The sequence below is a fragment of the Procambarus clarkii genome, chromosome 30 (assembly GCF_040958095.1).
Source record: "Procambarus clarkii isolate CNS0578487 chromosome 30, FALCON_Pclarkii_2.0, whole genome shotgun sequence".
NCBI classification, from domain to species: Eukaryota; Metazoa; Arthropoda; class Malacostraca; order Decapoda; family Cambaridae; genus Procambarus; species Procambarus clarkii.
In genome coordinates this window covers 38,969,239-38,986,498 of record NC_091179.1, presented here as the reverse complement: position 1 = coordinate 38,986,498, position 17,260 = coordinate 38,969,239, and the positions used below count along the sequence as shown (strand labels likewise).

At 43.6% G+C, this 17,260-nt stretch overlaps 1 protein-coding gene across 1 annotated transcript in view; it reads right to left on the bottom strand.

Moving 5' to 3' along the window:
* Window positions 1-2,295: 2,295 nt before the first annotated feature.
* Window positions 2,296-17,260, bottom strand: part of LOC138370058 (uncharacterized) — a 44,142-nt gene continuing 29,177 nt past the window's right edge. The window contains exon 3 of the mRNA XM_069333836.1: window positions 2,296-2,810. Within this exon, the coding sequence (XP_069189937.1) occupies window positions 2,296-2,810 (515 nt within the window). The remainder of the gene's footprint in view (window positions 2,811-17,260) is intronic.

Here is a 17,260-nt window from a genome sequence, read left to right as displayed (position 1 = left end):
TATATATATATATATATATATATATATATATATATATATGCAAACAAGCCTGAATGGACCCCAGGACTATATGCGACTGAAAACTCACACCCCAGAAGTGACTCGAACCCATACTCCCAGGAGCAACGCAACTGGTAACTACAGGACGCCTTAATCCGCTTGACCATCATGACCGGACAAAAGGAAGTGATAGCCGAAGCTATATGAAGCACTTTCCCGCCGGCACTCGGATGGTAATCTTGGGCATAGCATTTTATCAAATCACCTCATTGTTTGGGGCACACGTGAGGATCACAAATGATAAAAGTACCCATTTCATTATGTATGAGGTCAATTTTTTTTTAGGTTAGGTAGGGTTGGTTAGATTCGGTCATATATCTACGTTAATTTTAACTCCAATAAAAAAAAATTGACCTCATTCATAATGAAATGGGTAGCTTTATTATTTCATAAGAAAAAAATTAAAGAAAATATATTAATTCAGGAAAACTTGGCTTATTAGGCAAATCGGGCCTTGCATAGTACGCCGAGAAGTGCGTTCTGGCTACTAGGTACGACATATATATATATATATATATATATATATATATATATATATATATATATATATATATATATATATATATATATATATATATATATATATATATATATATATATATATATATAAGAGGGATTGTCGATAGGATTTGGCTGTAGGAGTCATCTTGAATTATATGTATTTACATGTATATGTTTAATTATTGATGTGTTTTAAAATTCACATATGATGACACAATAAGGTCATCAACTATAATGATGACCTTATTGTGTTGATTTTACTGAAACATGTCAGGCTGTTGTGAGAAGATACAGAAATGCTTATGTCATCATTATTATTGAGATGACTTATTTATGTGTATATTGTAACTGCAGGTGGATATAAGTAACCAGAAAAAGAATATTATTGACGAAATCTTAGTTATGAAATTACTATTTATAAGGTGATGTGAATAATTTATATATTGAGGAAGGTGCAACAGCTTAATTTATAACTATTTCTAGGGGACCAGGGTTAGCTAGAGTAGCAAAGTTAGGCTTGGAATTTATTTACTGATGATTATTAATCGTGAAGAGCTGCAAATTTGACTTATATATGTATATTGTATTTTGAGTAAATTCATGAAAAGGCCTACTGACTATTATCGAACCTGCCTTGACGACCTTGGGTTGGAGACAAGGTTTAGTAGCGGGCTCTGAACACTAACGAGCTGAATATAAAATATATGGGCGAGTTACGGAGAGGTGAGGCGCCTGACGAATCTTCCAAGGTTCCACACACTCCGAAATTTTACAGTTGACCTGTAAACCCAAGTTCACCTTAGAACGGAAAAGATCACGAGTGCTTCCAACGACTCTCCAGAAAAACACAGTGACATCCCTCATTATGCATTTGCTCGGCGCCCTACCTGGTGCTGCAATACTTTTGAAGCACGGTCGTCCTTCCTGATTAGAAAAGACTTCTCAGCATCAAGTCCTCACACCTCATTCCCCACTGTCGTCGGCTTTCCTGCTGTCATAGCTTCTGTTGCATCGTCCCTACGAAACCGCTTGTAATAAGGTCAACTCTTGGATTTACGCTCACTATTGGATACCGCCCTTATCTTCTTTAGTGTCGGTCCTGCTCACAGGAATTGTTTGACGATATCTGTCCATTAGTAACATAGTGGCAGTAGGCAGACGTGCCACCTCCTTCACTCTCGAGGATAATTTGATCTGTCTTGCAAATCTCCGCGCTTTCCTTCCGTGACGTTATTGTCCAGCTTCGTGTTGGTTGGTTCTCACAGGCTGCGCCGTCTCAGTTACTGTGCCAACTGCAACCTCTAGCAAAGAAGAATCTTTAGGGAATCCTTGTCCGGGCGGGAGACCTCTTCCCCACATATTTACCTCCCTAACGTTGAAAAATACATTCACAATTAACCTAACTACTTTTTAGATAGGCTACTTAGAACCATGACAGTTGTTAGTATCATAATGAGGTGATAGTGAGCAAGCATTTGTTCTTTACAGATCAATTTAACATTGCATGTTACATTCCCTTCAAAAACCTACTTTCATGCGTAATTCACGAGGATAGCCAATATTGGAATGGGATATTTATATACAGATATTCTTTACTGATATATATATATATATATATATATATATATATATATATATATATATATATATATATATATATATATATATATATATATATATATACATATATATATATATATATATATATATATAATATTCTGAAGAAAACAGTGTTCAAGCAGCAATGATCTGGATGTTGCAAACATTAAGGGCTCCCGATGATGTGATGCTCTGAAGGGAGAGGTAGCGACCTGTCATGGGGGATGATGGAGCGAAGACCAGGATCTCCAGGGGAGTAGGTGTCAGTCCCATGTACGAGGCAAACAGCGGGTTGCTGGTGAAGCTCGAGGTGTTACCCAGGCGGATCTCCACGTTGCTGAAGTCCCTGAGATCTTTTCGTGTCTTGACGACAATCTTGGAAACGCCTTTCGGCGAGAGAAGGTCGGCCATCCACCAAGGGTTGGTTTGGACGAAAGAATTAAAACAGTACTTAATGTCGTCACAGTAGAATCCCTGAACAGCATTTTCAGGTGGCGTGAAGGAGTAATATGACACAGCTGTAAAGGTGGCTGCAGGGGCAAGATCGAAGCCATAGTGATAAGCGGTGTAGCAGTAGAGGTTGACAATGTCGGAATAAGAACCATTGTAGCTGGTCGTCACCCAACCCTGGTAGAGCACACACTCTGTCCCTGCAATATTCAACATATTTTATCTTACAGTGAGCAAGGGGTGACATGTCTGAAGAATACAAAAGGATACAAGGGCTTAACAATAGGAATACAAATAAATTATTTATTTTATCAACACAATATCTAAAACTAAACAATGGCTCTAAAATGAATAGATTTCGAGTAAGTATAGGTTTGGAATTAGAGTAGTTGATTTATGGAACAAATTCCCGGGTAACATAATAGAGACGAGATCGCTGGAAATCTTTATTAGTATATATTCGTAATATATCGAAGCTATTATGTGTGTATATGATAACCAGTTTACACGCAAAACCGAAGATCTAAACTGGTAACGACACAACAGTTGTACACCTGGAGCATTGTGTCATCCAGCTGATGTCTAGTGAGGAGGTGCGTATGGTCTCCTCACCAGTACCCTCATGTACCCACTGACAGTACACCTTCTACAAGAACACCTCATCCCTCACTGGCAGTATCCCCACTACCATCACAACTCATTCCCTGCTGACAATACAACCATTACCAGTACACCTCATTCACCACCAACTTTCAGCACACCTCATCCCCCAGAAGAATGAGAGGCAATATCGAACTAGCTAAACTCGACTTGATATTGACCTTGAATGAGTCAGACATAACGGAATTCAAATTTGAAGCCTCCGTGGGAATGAGTGACCACAGTGTCCTCACATTTGAGTATTTTGTGGAGGTGGCGATAACCTATCCACGGAAGGGATCGGAAAGGAAAAGGCTTGCTTCCCTATGAGGAAACTATGAGGAGATGAGGAAGTTCCAAATGGGAATACCATGAAAAACATAACTGAGGCAAAAGACTTTACAAGATATGATGGACTACGTCACCCAGAAGTACCAAGAGGCTGCAAACAAGTTTATCCCGGCCCACGAGGAGAAAATGAAAAGCAACAGAAGATTCATGGTTAAATGAGGCTTGTAAGGAAGCAGGGCAATTAAGTACTAGAACATGAAGAATCTACAGAAATAACAGAACACCAGAGAGCAGAATGAAATTCCAGAGGGCCAGGAATGAGTACTTCAGAGTGAAGAGAGAAGGTGAGAGACAGTATGAAAATGTTATGAAAACAAAAGCCAAGACCCCAACAACAACTACTCCACAGTCGCGTGAGGAGGAAAACAGCAATGATGCAACACGCGATGAAAGTGAGAAATAGGGAGAACAGATACACAGAGAACGAAAAGGAGGTATCTGAAGAACTCAACAAGACATTCCAGAAGGTCTTCACAACAGAGCAAGGAGAAATTTCTATACAGAGAGAGAGGAGGCAGTAAACCAAGCAACTATGGAGGAATTTGAGCTTACCAGTAAGAGGTCAAAAGAAATTTATTGGAGCTGAATGTGACAAAATCTGTTGGGCCTGACAGAATCTCATAATGTAAAATAAGCTGCAAAAGCACTAAGTGTGGCATGTCTTCTATGGTGCATGACAGGTAACTGGAAAAAAGGAGACTTACTGAAAAGCTTGAAGTCCTAAATTAAATGTAGTCCAAATATTCAAAAAAGGGTGTCAAGCAAGAGACACTGAAATACAGGCCAGAATCCCTAAGTTTTATAACATGCAAGGTGATGAAGATCGTGAGAAAAACACTTCATAGAACATCTGTGGAGAATGATGTTTGTAGCACACCACCAGCATGGATACAGGGATGATAAATAGTGCCTAACAGGTTTAATAAAATTCTATGACCAGTCTAAAAAAATAGGCAAAAAAAAGAATGGTGGGCAGACTATATTTTCCTTAGATTGTCAGAAATCCTTTGACACAGTACCCCATAATAGGTTGTAACAAAAGTTGGAGAAACCGGCAGGAGTAAAAGATAAGGGGCGCCAGTGGATACGGAAGTAACTAAACAACAGGAAACATCGATTAATTGTGGAAGGGGGAGACCTCACAGTTGTAAGATGTCACCAACGGAGTCCCACAGGGCTCTGTACTTGGAGCAACCTGTTTCTGATATATGTATACGGTCTTCCAGATAGTATGAACTCATTCACCCACTACCAGCACACCTCATTCCTCCACTGTCAGATAAAGATAAAGACGAGAAGAGAGAGAGAGAGAGAGAGAGAGAGAGAGAGAGAGAGAGAGAGAGAGAGAGAGAGAGAGAGAGAGAGAGAGAGAGAGAGAGAGAGAGAGAGAGAGAGAGAGAGAAGAGATAGAGAGAGAAAAAAGAGATTGACAGGAGATCAAGAGAAGAAAGGAGAGGAGAGAGGGAAAGAAGAGAGAGGTAGAGGTAGAAAGACGAGAAGGGGAGCTGAGATAGGGGGAGAGGAGAGAGGGGGAGAGAAGAGAGTGGGAGAGGAGAAAGGGGGAGAGGAGAGAGGGGGGAAAAGAAGAGAGGATGAGAGAAGGGGAGAGAGGGAGGGAGAGAGAGAGGAGATAAGAGAGGTGGAGAGAGGTGGGAGGGGAGGGAGAGAAGAGAGGTGGGGATAAGAGAGGCGGGAGAGAGGTGGGAGGGGAGGGAGAGAAGAGAGGGGGAGAGAGGGGGGGGGGGGAGATAAAAGAAGGGGAGAGAAGCGTCGATTTCCAGGCTGCCGGCGACGATCTCCTGTGAGGCCTAAGAGGCTCGAGGGACACTGACTAGCTCCCAGCTCAGCCGGCCTCCCCTCACCAACTATTTGACTGCAGGCAAGAGTATTGTATTTTCCAGGCCCTGCTGGCACCTTCTCTACTGCGACACATTCAACTACTGTTAATGTTTACATATCAGTGCTTTCCACACACTCTCACATGTACACGCCCACACAATAACGCTCACACACACAAACACACGCACACACACACACACACACACACACACACACACACACACACACACACACACACACACACACACACACACACACACACACACACACACACACACACACACACACACACACACACACACACACACACACACACACACACACACACACACACACACACACACACACACACACACAGATGAGACCAAAGAGCCAGAGCTCAACCCCCGCAAACACAACTAGGTGAGTACACACACATACGCTCACATACACAGGCTCAGACACACACACACACACAGGCACATGTTCTTGCGCAAATGCTCACACACATATATACACATGCACACACACATGCTCACACGCTCACACACACACACACACACACACACACACACACACACACACACACACACACACACACACACACACACACACACACACACACACACATACGCACGCACACACTCACATGCAAATGCTAACATGCAAGTGCTAACACGCAAGCGCTCACACACACACACAAATAGGTGAGTACACACACACACGCTCACACGCACACGCTCACACACACACACACACACGCACACACTCACACACAACAGAATAACGGAATAACAACACAACGGAATAACAGAACACCAGAAAACAGAGAGAGATACCAGAGAACCAGGAATGAGTATGTCAGGGGTGAGAAGAGAAGCAGAGAAAAGTTATGAAAATGATATTGCAAACAAAGCCAAGACCGAACCGAAGCTATTCCACAGTCACATCAGAAGGAAAACAACAGTGAAAGAACATGTAGTGAAACTTTGAACAGGCGAGGACAGGTATACAGAGAATGACAAAGAGGTGTGTGAAGAACTCAACAAGAGGTTCCAGGAGGTCTTCACAATAGAACAAGGTGAGGTCACTGTGGTAGGAGAAAGGGAAGTAAACCAGGCGGCCTTGGAAGAGTTCGAAATTACGAGAGAGGAGGTCAAGAGACACCTGCTGGATCTGGATGTTAGAAAGGCTGATGGTCCAGACGGGATCTAGCCATGGGTACTGAAAGAGTGTGCAGAGGCACTTTGCTTGCCACTCTCCATAGTGTATAGTAGGTCACTGGAGACGGGAGACCTACCAGAAATATGGAAGACGGCGAATGTGGTCCCAGTATACAACAAGAGCGACAGGCAAGAGGCACTGAACTACAGGCCAGTGTCCTTGACTTGTATACCATACAAGGTGATGGACAAGATCGTGAGAAAAAACCTGGTATCACATCTGGAGAGAAGGGACTTCGTGACAAATCGACAACAGGGGTTCAGGGAGGGTAAATCTGGCCTGACTGGCTTAATAGAATTCTACGACCAGGTGACAAAGATTAAGCAAGAAAGAGAGAGCTGGGCGGACTGCATTTTCATGGAGAGTCGGAAAGCCTTTGACACAGTACCGCATAAGAGGCTGGTACATAAGCTGGAGAGACAGGCAGGTGTAGCTGGTAAGGTGCTCCAGTGGATAAGAGAGTACCTAAGCAATAGGAAGCAGAGAGTTACGGTGAGGGGTGAGACCTCCGATTGGCGTGAAGTCACCAGTGGAGTCCCACTGGCCTCTGTACTCGGTCCTATCTTGTTTCTGATATATGTAAATGATCTCCCGGAGGGTATAGATTCGTTTCTCTCAATGTTTGCTGACGATGCCATAATTATGAGAATGATTAAGACAGAGGAGGACAGCTGGAGGCTTCAAGAAGACCTAGACAAGCTGAAGGAATGGTCGATCAAATGGTTGTTAGACTTTAACCCAAGCAAATGTAATGTAATGAAGATAGGCGTAGGAAGCAGGAGGCCAGATACTAGGTATCATCTGGGAGATGAAATTCTTCATTAGTCAGAGAGAGAAAAAGACTTGGGGGTTGACATCACGCCAGACCTGTCCCCTGCAGCCCATATCAAGAGGATAACATCAGCGGCCTATGCCAGGCTGGCAAACATACGAACGGCAATCAAAAACTTGTGTTAAGAATCATTCAGAACTTTGTATACCACATATGTCAGGCCAATCCTGGAGTATGCAGCCCCGGCATGGAGTCCATATCTAGTCAAGGATAAGACTAAACTGGAAAAGGTTCAAAGGTTTGCCACCAGACTAGTACCCGAGCTGAGAGGTATGAGCTACGAGGAGAGACTATGGGAATTAAACCTCACTTTGTTGGAAGACAGAAGAGTTAGGGGGGACATGATCACCACATTCAAGATTCTCAAGGGAATTGACAGGGTAGATAAAGACAGGTTATTTAACACAAGGGGCACACACACTAGGGGACACAGGTGGAAACTGAGTGCCCAAATGAGCCACAGAAATATTAGAAAGAACTTTTTTAGTGTCAGAGTGGTTGACAAATGGAATGCATTAGGAAGTGATGTGGTGGAGGCTGACTCCATACTCAGTTTCAAGTGTAGATATGATAAAGCCCAGTAGGCTCAGGAACCTGTACACCTGTTGATTGAAGATTGAGAGGCGGGACCAAAGAGCCAGCGCTCAACCCCCGCAAGCACAATTAGGTGAGTACACACACGCCTGCACGCTCACACACACACACACATGCTCACACACGCACACATGCTCACACACGCACACATGCTCACACACGCACACACACACACACATACACACACAGAGATGCTCACACACATACTCACTAACATGCTCACACACGTACAAATTCACACATGCACACGCTCACATGCACACGCTCACAGGCACACGATCACATGTACACACGCTCACACACACAGTAGTTCAGTAGCGACGGTAGGAGACACACGCGATTAGCGAGGTCCGCGGAAATTCGTCAATTTCTCGGGACATTGAAGGATTATAGAGGTTAGATCATAATATTTGGCCTCTCGCAGTGTGTAACTAGCAAGGTGATACATAGGATAGACATATCGCTAGCGATAGTGCGAAGAAACCAAAGTGTAGCTAGTGGCATCACCGGTGCTTATAAGTGTGGACGACTGCGTGAAGTGACCTGACCTGACCTGACGGCCAGGTGGGTCGACCCGCTGTGGAACTACCTGATTGTGTTTGTTGGGTGGTGACTGTGATCAGTGGTAAAGTAAATTAGTGAACTGTCACACAACGATACAGTGACTGACTCCAGAGGTTATTGTAGATAGAGAAGAACCGACATCATCAATCTACTAGCACTTAGAGAAGCACCAAGTGGAAGGCGACGGCGGAGATCATCGTCAACCATACATCATCATTACTCATCTAGTTGTGTGAGCGGAAAGGAAGACTGGTATGTACCTTCTCTCTGGTCAATTAATCAGGTGTACAGTGCGAGGTAAAATATTATCAAATTCTTGTTCAGGATATCATATATATTTAAAATCTCAAAGTGGCTCATTTAGGTAGAGGTAACACTTAAGGGATCTCGTAACACACGCACTCGCGCACGCACGCACACGCAAAAACGCACCCCCATCTGACTTTACCTGACCTCACCTTGTCGCCACCACCCCCCCCCCACCCCACAGTACCCCGCATCACCCTTACACATACTCTCCCTCTCTCTCCTCTCTCTCTCTCTCCCACTTTCTCCTCTCTATCTCTTTATCTCTCTCTCTCCCTCTCTCTTTATCTCTCTCCCTCTCTCTTTATCTCTCTCCCTCTCTCTTTATCTCTCTCCCTCTCTTTTTATCTCTCTCTCTCTCCCTCTCTCCCTTTATCTCTCTCTCTCCCTCTCTCTTTTTCTCTCTCTCTCTCTCTTTATCTCTCTCTTCCCCCCCACCCCTCTCTCTCTCTCTCTCTCTCTCTCTCTCTCTCTCTCTCTCTCTCTCTCTCTCTCTCTCTCTCTCTCTCTCTCTCTCTCTTTCTCTCTCTCTCTCTTTCTTTTATCTCTCTCCCTCCCTCCCTCTCTCTATCTCTCTCTTTATCTCTCTCTCTCTCTCTCTCTTTATATCTCTCTTTATCTCTCTCCCTCCCTCCCTCTCTCAATCTCTCTCCCTCCCTCCCTCTCTCAATCTCTCTCTTTATCTCTCTCAATCTCTCTCTTTATCTCTCTCTCTCTCCCTCTCTATCTCTCTCTCCCCCACCCCACTCTGCCCTTCTGACGAATCCTATCATGGCACAACTAGGAACAGGGTCAAGCATGACAGCCAGAAGCAACAGGGGAAAAGGGAAAAGTTCAGGCGACGAAATGAAGGAAATGTTCACCCAGTTTCTGGAGGACATCAAGAGTGAGATGCAGGAAATGATGCAGGAAATGAAGAATGAAATAAGCAACCTAAAAAGAGAGCTGACAGCAGCAAAGGAGGATATTAGAGCCCTCAAAGAGAACAGTATCGATGCTGAGACTCAGATAACCACCCAGGGAGGTGGTGGTAATAGTACTTTGGAAGAGAATGCCACATTAAAAGCAACATTTGCAGAAATGCTAAAAAAAAACAACTCTGAAGTAATGCCTGCAGTGATGGAGGTAGCCATGAAAGCAGCCACCTCACAGGAAGCAGCACGCTCCACTACCCAGCTGCTGGAAAGGAAAAGAACAGTGGTAGCTGTAGGTATTAAAGAGCAGGAAGGCTCTAATAGGAAAGAGTGGAATGATAAGGACAAAGCGGCAGTGAATGAAATACTGAAGGCACTAGACATGGACGGGGCTGAGCATAGCATTGAGAAGGTTTTCAGGTTAAGCTGGTACAAAAAAGACCGAGACCGTGAGTTAAAGATAGTGTTTTCAAACGAGAACACAAAGGACACGATTCTAACAAAGAAAAGCAACCTGCAACATGTGGGAGAATTAAAAAAAGTATTCCTCCAGAGGGACATGACGAGGGAGGAGAGGGCCATGGTGGCAGAAGCAAGGAAGAAGCCCAGGGCGAGAGAGGAAAACCAGGAAACCACAGCTCCCAACACATCACCCCCAGAGGCGAGGGGGGAACCCACAACCAGCTACCCAGTAACACGAGCGGGGAGGGCAACCCCACCACCCTCCTCTGCATAGAAAACCCCCCTTTCCTTCCTGTCCTCCCGCCCCGTTCACCCCATACCCTTCCTGTCCTTCCCCCTTCATTTGACCCCCCACCCCTCATCCCAGTATCCTCTGCAACCCTGGCATCGACCTCACAAATCCTCACACCCATGGCACAGATTCCTCCACCAGCAGAACATTCACCAAGGAGGAGATTTGAGAAGGGACAGAAGAAAGTGAGCCTCAAGGCAATGTACACTAACATAGATGGTATTACAAATAAGGCAAATGAACTTGGAGAATGGGTACTAGAGGAAAACCCAGACATAATAGCTCTCACAGAAACAAAGCTGACAAAAACAATAACAAATGCAGTGTTCCCACAGGACTATTATGTTATGAGGAAAGAGAGAGAAGGAAGAGGTGGTGGTGGTGTAGCTCTGCTGGTAAGAAAAGGCTGGGATTTTGAGGAGTTGGTTGTCCAGGGATGTGAAGGTTTCAGTGACTACATAATAGGAACAATAACAACTGGATGGCAAAAAATTATAGTCGTAGTCATATATAATCCACCACCAAATGACAGAAGACCCAGATAGGAATATGATAGAAACAATATGGCCACCATTAACATAATAGAGAGAGCAGCTTCTGTTGCTAGCAGGAATGGATCTGGACTACTAATCATGGGAGACTTTAACCATGGGAAGATAGATTGGGAGAACAGAGACCTGCATGGAGGACCAGAAACATGGAGAGCTAAGCTGCTTGACATGGCAACAAGAAACTTTCTAAGCCAGCACATCAAGGATCCAACGAGAATGGAGGAGAGGATGAACCAGCAATGCTTGATCTGATATTTACCCTAAATGAGTGAGATATAAGGGAAGACAAGATGGAAGCACCCTTGGGAATGAGTGATCACAGTGTATTGAACTTTGACTACCTGGTAGAGCTCGGAATTATCCCCCCCGAAAAAGAACTAGGAAACAAAAGGCTGGCATACCAAAAGGGAAATTATGAGGAGATGAGAAGCTTTCTAAGGGAAATACCTTGGGACACAGTCCTCAGAGCTAAGTCTGTACAAGATATGATGGACTATTTCACCCAAAAGTGTCAGGAGGCAGTAAGCAGATACATCCCGGCCCAAAAGGAAAAATCCGAGAAACAAAAGAAGAATCCATGGTATAATAGGGCATGTATGGAAGCAAAGAAACTGAACAAAAGGGCATGGAGGAACTTCCGGAATAACAGAACACCAGAAAGCAGAGAGATACCAGAGAACCAGGAATGAGTATGTCAGGGTGAGAAGAGAAGCAGAGAAAAGTTATGAAAATGATATAGCAAACAAAGCCAAGACTGAACCAAAGCTACTCCACAGTCACATCAGAAGGAAAACAACAGTGAAAGAACAGGTAGTGAAACTTAGAACAGGCGAGGACAGGTATACAGAGAATGACAAAGAGGTGTGTGATGAACTCAACAAGAGGTTCCAAGAGGTCTTCACAACAGAACAAGGTGAGGTCACTGTGCTAGGAGAAAGGGACGTAAACCAGGCGGCCTTGGAAGAGTTTGAAATTACGAGAGAGGAGGTCAAGAGACACCTGCTGGATCTGGATGTTAGAAAGGCTGTTGGTCCAGTCGGGATCTCGCCATGGGTACTGAAAGAGTGTGCAGAGGCACTTTGCTTGCCACTCTCCATTGTGTATAGTAGGTCACTGGAGACGGGAGACCTACCAGAAATATGGAAGACAGCGAATGTGGTCCCAATATACAAAAAGGGCGACAGGCAAGAGGCACTGAACTACAGGCCAGTATCCTTGACTTGTATACCATGCAAGGTGATGGAGAAGATCGTGAGAAAAAACCTGGTAGCACATCTGAAGAGAAGGGACTTCGTGACAAATCGACAACATGGGTTCAGGGAGGGAAAATCTGGCCTGACTGGCTTAATAGAATTCTATGACCAGGTGACACAGATTAAGCAAGAAAGAGAGGGCTGGGTGTACTGCATTTTCTTGGATTGTCGGAAAGCCTTTGACACAGTACCGCATAAGAGGCTGGTACATAAGCTGGAGAGACAGGCAGGTGTAGCTGGTAAGGTGCTCCAGTGGATAAGGGAGTACCTAAGCAATAGGAATCAGAGAGTTACGGTGAGAGGTGAGACCTCTGATTGGCGTGAAGTCACCAATGAAGTCCTACAGGGCTTTGTACTCGGTCCTATCTTGTTTCTGATATATGTAAATGATCTCCCGGAGGGTATAGATTCATTTCTCTCAATGTTTGCGGATGATGCCAAAATTATGAGATGGATTAAGACAGAAGAGGACTGTTTGAGGCTTCAAGAAGACCTAGACAAACTGAAGGAATGGTCGAACAAGTGGTTGTTAGAGTTCAACCCAACCAAATGTAATGTAATGAAGATAGATGTAGGGAGCAGGAGGCCAAATACAAGGTATCATCTGGGAGAGGAAATCCTTCAGGAGTCAGAGAAAGAATAAGACTTCGGAGTTGATATCACGCCAGACCTGTCTCCTGCAGCACATATCAAGAGGATAACATCAGCGGCATATGCCAGGCTGGCCAACATACGAACGGCATTCAGAAATTTGTGTAAAGAATCATTCAGAACTTTGTATACCACATATGTCAGGCCAATTCTGGAGTATGCAGCCCCAGCATGGTGTCCTCATCTAGTCAAGGATAAGACTAAACTGGAAAAGGTTCAAAGATTTGCCACCAGACTAGTACCCGAGCTGAGAGGTATGAGCTACGAGGAGAGACTGCGGGAATTGAACCTCACTTCGCTGGAAGACAGAAGAGTTAGAGGGGACATGATCACTACATTCAAGATTCTCAAGGGTAGGGTAGATAAAGACAGGCTATTTAACACAAGGGGCACACGCACAAGGGGACACAGGTGGAAACTGAGCGCCCAAATGAGCCACAGATATATTAGAAAGAACTTTTTTAGTGTCAGAGTGGTTGACAAATGGAATGCATTAGGAAGTGATGTGGTGGAGGCTGACTCCATACACAGTTTCAAGTGTAGATATGATAGAGCCCAATAGGCTCAGGAATCTGAACACCTCTTGTGACAATGTCAGACCACGGAGGAAAAATGAAACAGGAATTTCCTTAAGTACTTTCGTATATTAATATAATTAATATATTTCACTCCTTCTGAAGATGTATTAATATACGAAAGTACTTAAGGAAATTCCTGTTTCATTTTTCCTCCGTGGTCTGACATTGTCATATATATATATATATCTGCGGCGAGGCAGATGCTGACGAATATGGACTGCATGGCCTGCACTGTGGAAAATCTGGTGGTTGGCACACTAGGCACGACGAAGTCAATGACATCATTAAAAGAAGCCTTGCCTCTGCTCAGTGTCCAGCGGAGAGAGAGCCCCGCAACCTACTGAATCGTGACTTTGTTAGCTTTGCCGGCCGACCAGACGGAATCATACTGCGACCGTGGAAGGGTGGTAGACAGTTGGCATGGGACTTTACTTGTGTATCCACCCTCGCAACCACATACATCAACCTCTCTGCTGGCACAGCAGGAACCGCGGCGACTCACAGAGAAAGAGACAAGTCAGCCAAGTACAGGCAATTAGATCATCGGTATAACTTCGTTCCAATAGGGTCTGAGACCCTAGGCCCATGGGGAGAGAGTGCAAGAAGTTTTCTTAAGGATCTTGGTTCCAAACTCATTGACACCACAAGAGACCCTAGAGCAGCAAGTTTTCTTTTTCAGCGCCCCAGTGTCGCGATCCAGAGGGGGAATGCTCGCTGCATCCTCGGTTCATGCCCGGCATCGGAGGAGTTCGAGGAAATCTACAGCCTCTAGGAAGCGAATTTCTTATGTGTGTGTCCTCTTAATGTTAATTCTTTGTATAAAATCAGATATGTAACTGTATAACCTTGCATAATAAAGTGAACACCATATAAAAGGGGGTGGTAGGAGAAGTGAACACTCTTACGTATTCAGAGTTAATTAAATGGCAAGTTTTTCCCTGAATGCTCTGTGTTCCCTTCTCTGAGGATGTGGGTCCCTATAAATGCACCAGTGGTGGTACCCCCCTATATATATATATATATATATATATATATATATATATATATATATATATATATATATATATATATATATATATATATATATATATATATATTATATATATATTATATATATATAATATATATATATATATATATATATATATATATATATATATATATATATATATATATATATATATATATATATATATATATATATATATATATATATGACTGAAAACTCACACCCCAGAAGTGACTCGAACCCATACTCCAAGGAGCAACGCAACTGGTACATACAGGACGCCTTAATCTGCTTTGATGACCTAGACAGACTGAGTGAATGGTCCAACAAATGCCTGTTGAAGTTCAACCCGAGTAAATGCAAAGTAATGAAACTAGGCAGTGGAAATAGGAAGCCAGACACAGGACACAGAATAGGAGATGAAGTACTTAATGAAACGAACAGAGAGAAAGATCTAGGAGTTGATATCACACCAAACCTGTCTCCTGAAGCCCACATAAAAAGAATAACGTCTGCGGCATATGCGAGGCTGGCTTACATCAGAACAGCGTTCAGGAACCTGTGTAAGGAATCATTCAGAATCTTGTACACAACATATGTAAGACCAATCCTGGAGTATTCGGCCCCAGCATGGAGCCCGTAACTTGTCAAGCACAAGACAAAGCTGGAAAAAGTCCAAAGGTATGCCACTAGACTAGTCCCAGAACTAAGAGGCATGAGTTACGAGGAAAGGCTGCGGGAAATGCACCTTACGACACTGGAAAACAGAAGAGTAAAGGGTGACATGATCACAACCTATAAACTATTCAACACTGGTGGGACGCAAACAAGGGGACACAGGTGGAAACTAAGTACATACACGAGCCACAGAGACGTTAGAAGGAACTTTTTCAGTGTCAGAGTAGTTAACGGATGGAATGCATTAGGCAGTGATGTGGAGGAGGCTGTCTCCATACACAGTTTCAAATGTAGATATGATAGAGCGCAGTAGGCTCAGGAACCTGTACACCTGTTGATTGACGGTTGAGAGGCAGGACCAAAGAGCCAGAGCTCAACCCCCGCATGCACAGCTAGGTGAGTACAACTAGGTGAGTACATACACACACACACACACACACACACACACACACACACACACACACACACACACACACACACACACACCTGGACCTGAGACCTGAAACTTTAAGAACAAGAGGTCATAGATTTAAACTAGCTAAACACAGATGCCGAAGAAATATAAGAAAATTCACTTTCGCAAACAGAGTGGTAGACGGTTGGAACAAGTTAGGTGAGATGGTGGTCGAGGCCAAGACCGTCAGTAGTTTCTAAGCGTTACATGTCAAATAGAGTTGCGAAGACAGGACACCACGAGCGTAGCTCTCATCCTGTAACTACACTTGGGTAATTACACACACACACACACACACACACACACACACACACACACACACACACACACACACACACACACACACACACACACACACAACACACAACACACACACAGGGAGACAGGGAGAGGCAGAGCCAAAGCTCAATCCCTGCAAGCACAACTAGGCGAGTACACACACACACACAAACACACACTGCAAACAAACATACGGGGCCTGGTAGCCTGGTGGATAGCGCACAGGACTTAATTCTGTGGCGGGGGTTCGATTCCTGCACCAGGCAGAAACTAATGGGCAAAGTTTTTCACCCTTAATGCTCCTGTTATCTAGCAGTAAATAGGTATCTGGGAGTTAGTCAGCTGTCACGGGCTGCTTTCTGGGGTGTGTGTGTGGTGTGGAAAAAAAAGTAGTTAGTAAAACAGTTGATTGACAGTCGAGAGGTGGGCCGAAAGAGCAAAGCTCAACCCACACAAACACAACTTGGTGAATACACTCACACAAACACAAAGACACACACAAAAGCACACGCACACACACGTACACAAATACACACAAAATCACACATGCACACAAACACATTCAAGCACAAAGATACACGCATACACACCAAAGAGCCAGAGCTCAACCCCTGCAAGCACAACTAGGCGAGTACACACACACAAACTCACATTAGGTAATTGATACTTTATTTAAATTATAAATGCTATAAAACGTCATTTATGCATTTGCTAAAAATGTCTACGATTTCATTGTCTAAAATTAATGTATATTATACGTTCAAAAGACGACATTATATTTATAGTCACAGTATCACCATTCTGCTACCAAATGAAAACATCAGAAAACATTTTGTATTTGCTGGGTAGCCTTCACTGAATATTTATTGATTATCTTTACTGTTTAGACATTTTTGAGATAAGATGTGAATATAATATAATAAGATATAGGATTTAAAGATTATTGGTAGTACTTGATTGTACTATTGATTCTTACTAAGGATTTGATTTAATCCTCACCAAAAATCGACAAATACTCCAATAGTTTTTAATTAATTAAGTTATTCTCGAATCTTCTTGATCCTTGTTAAATCATGCTCAAAGGCACGCAGGTACCATGGACCCTTTGGTATACATGATCATGGTGACATTGTCATGTAGGATCAAGATGATGTAGGATATAATGAATCTGAAGTGATTCTCATATGATTTTGATATGATA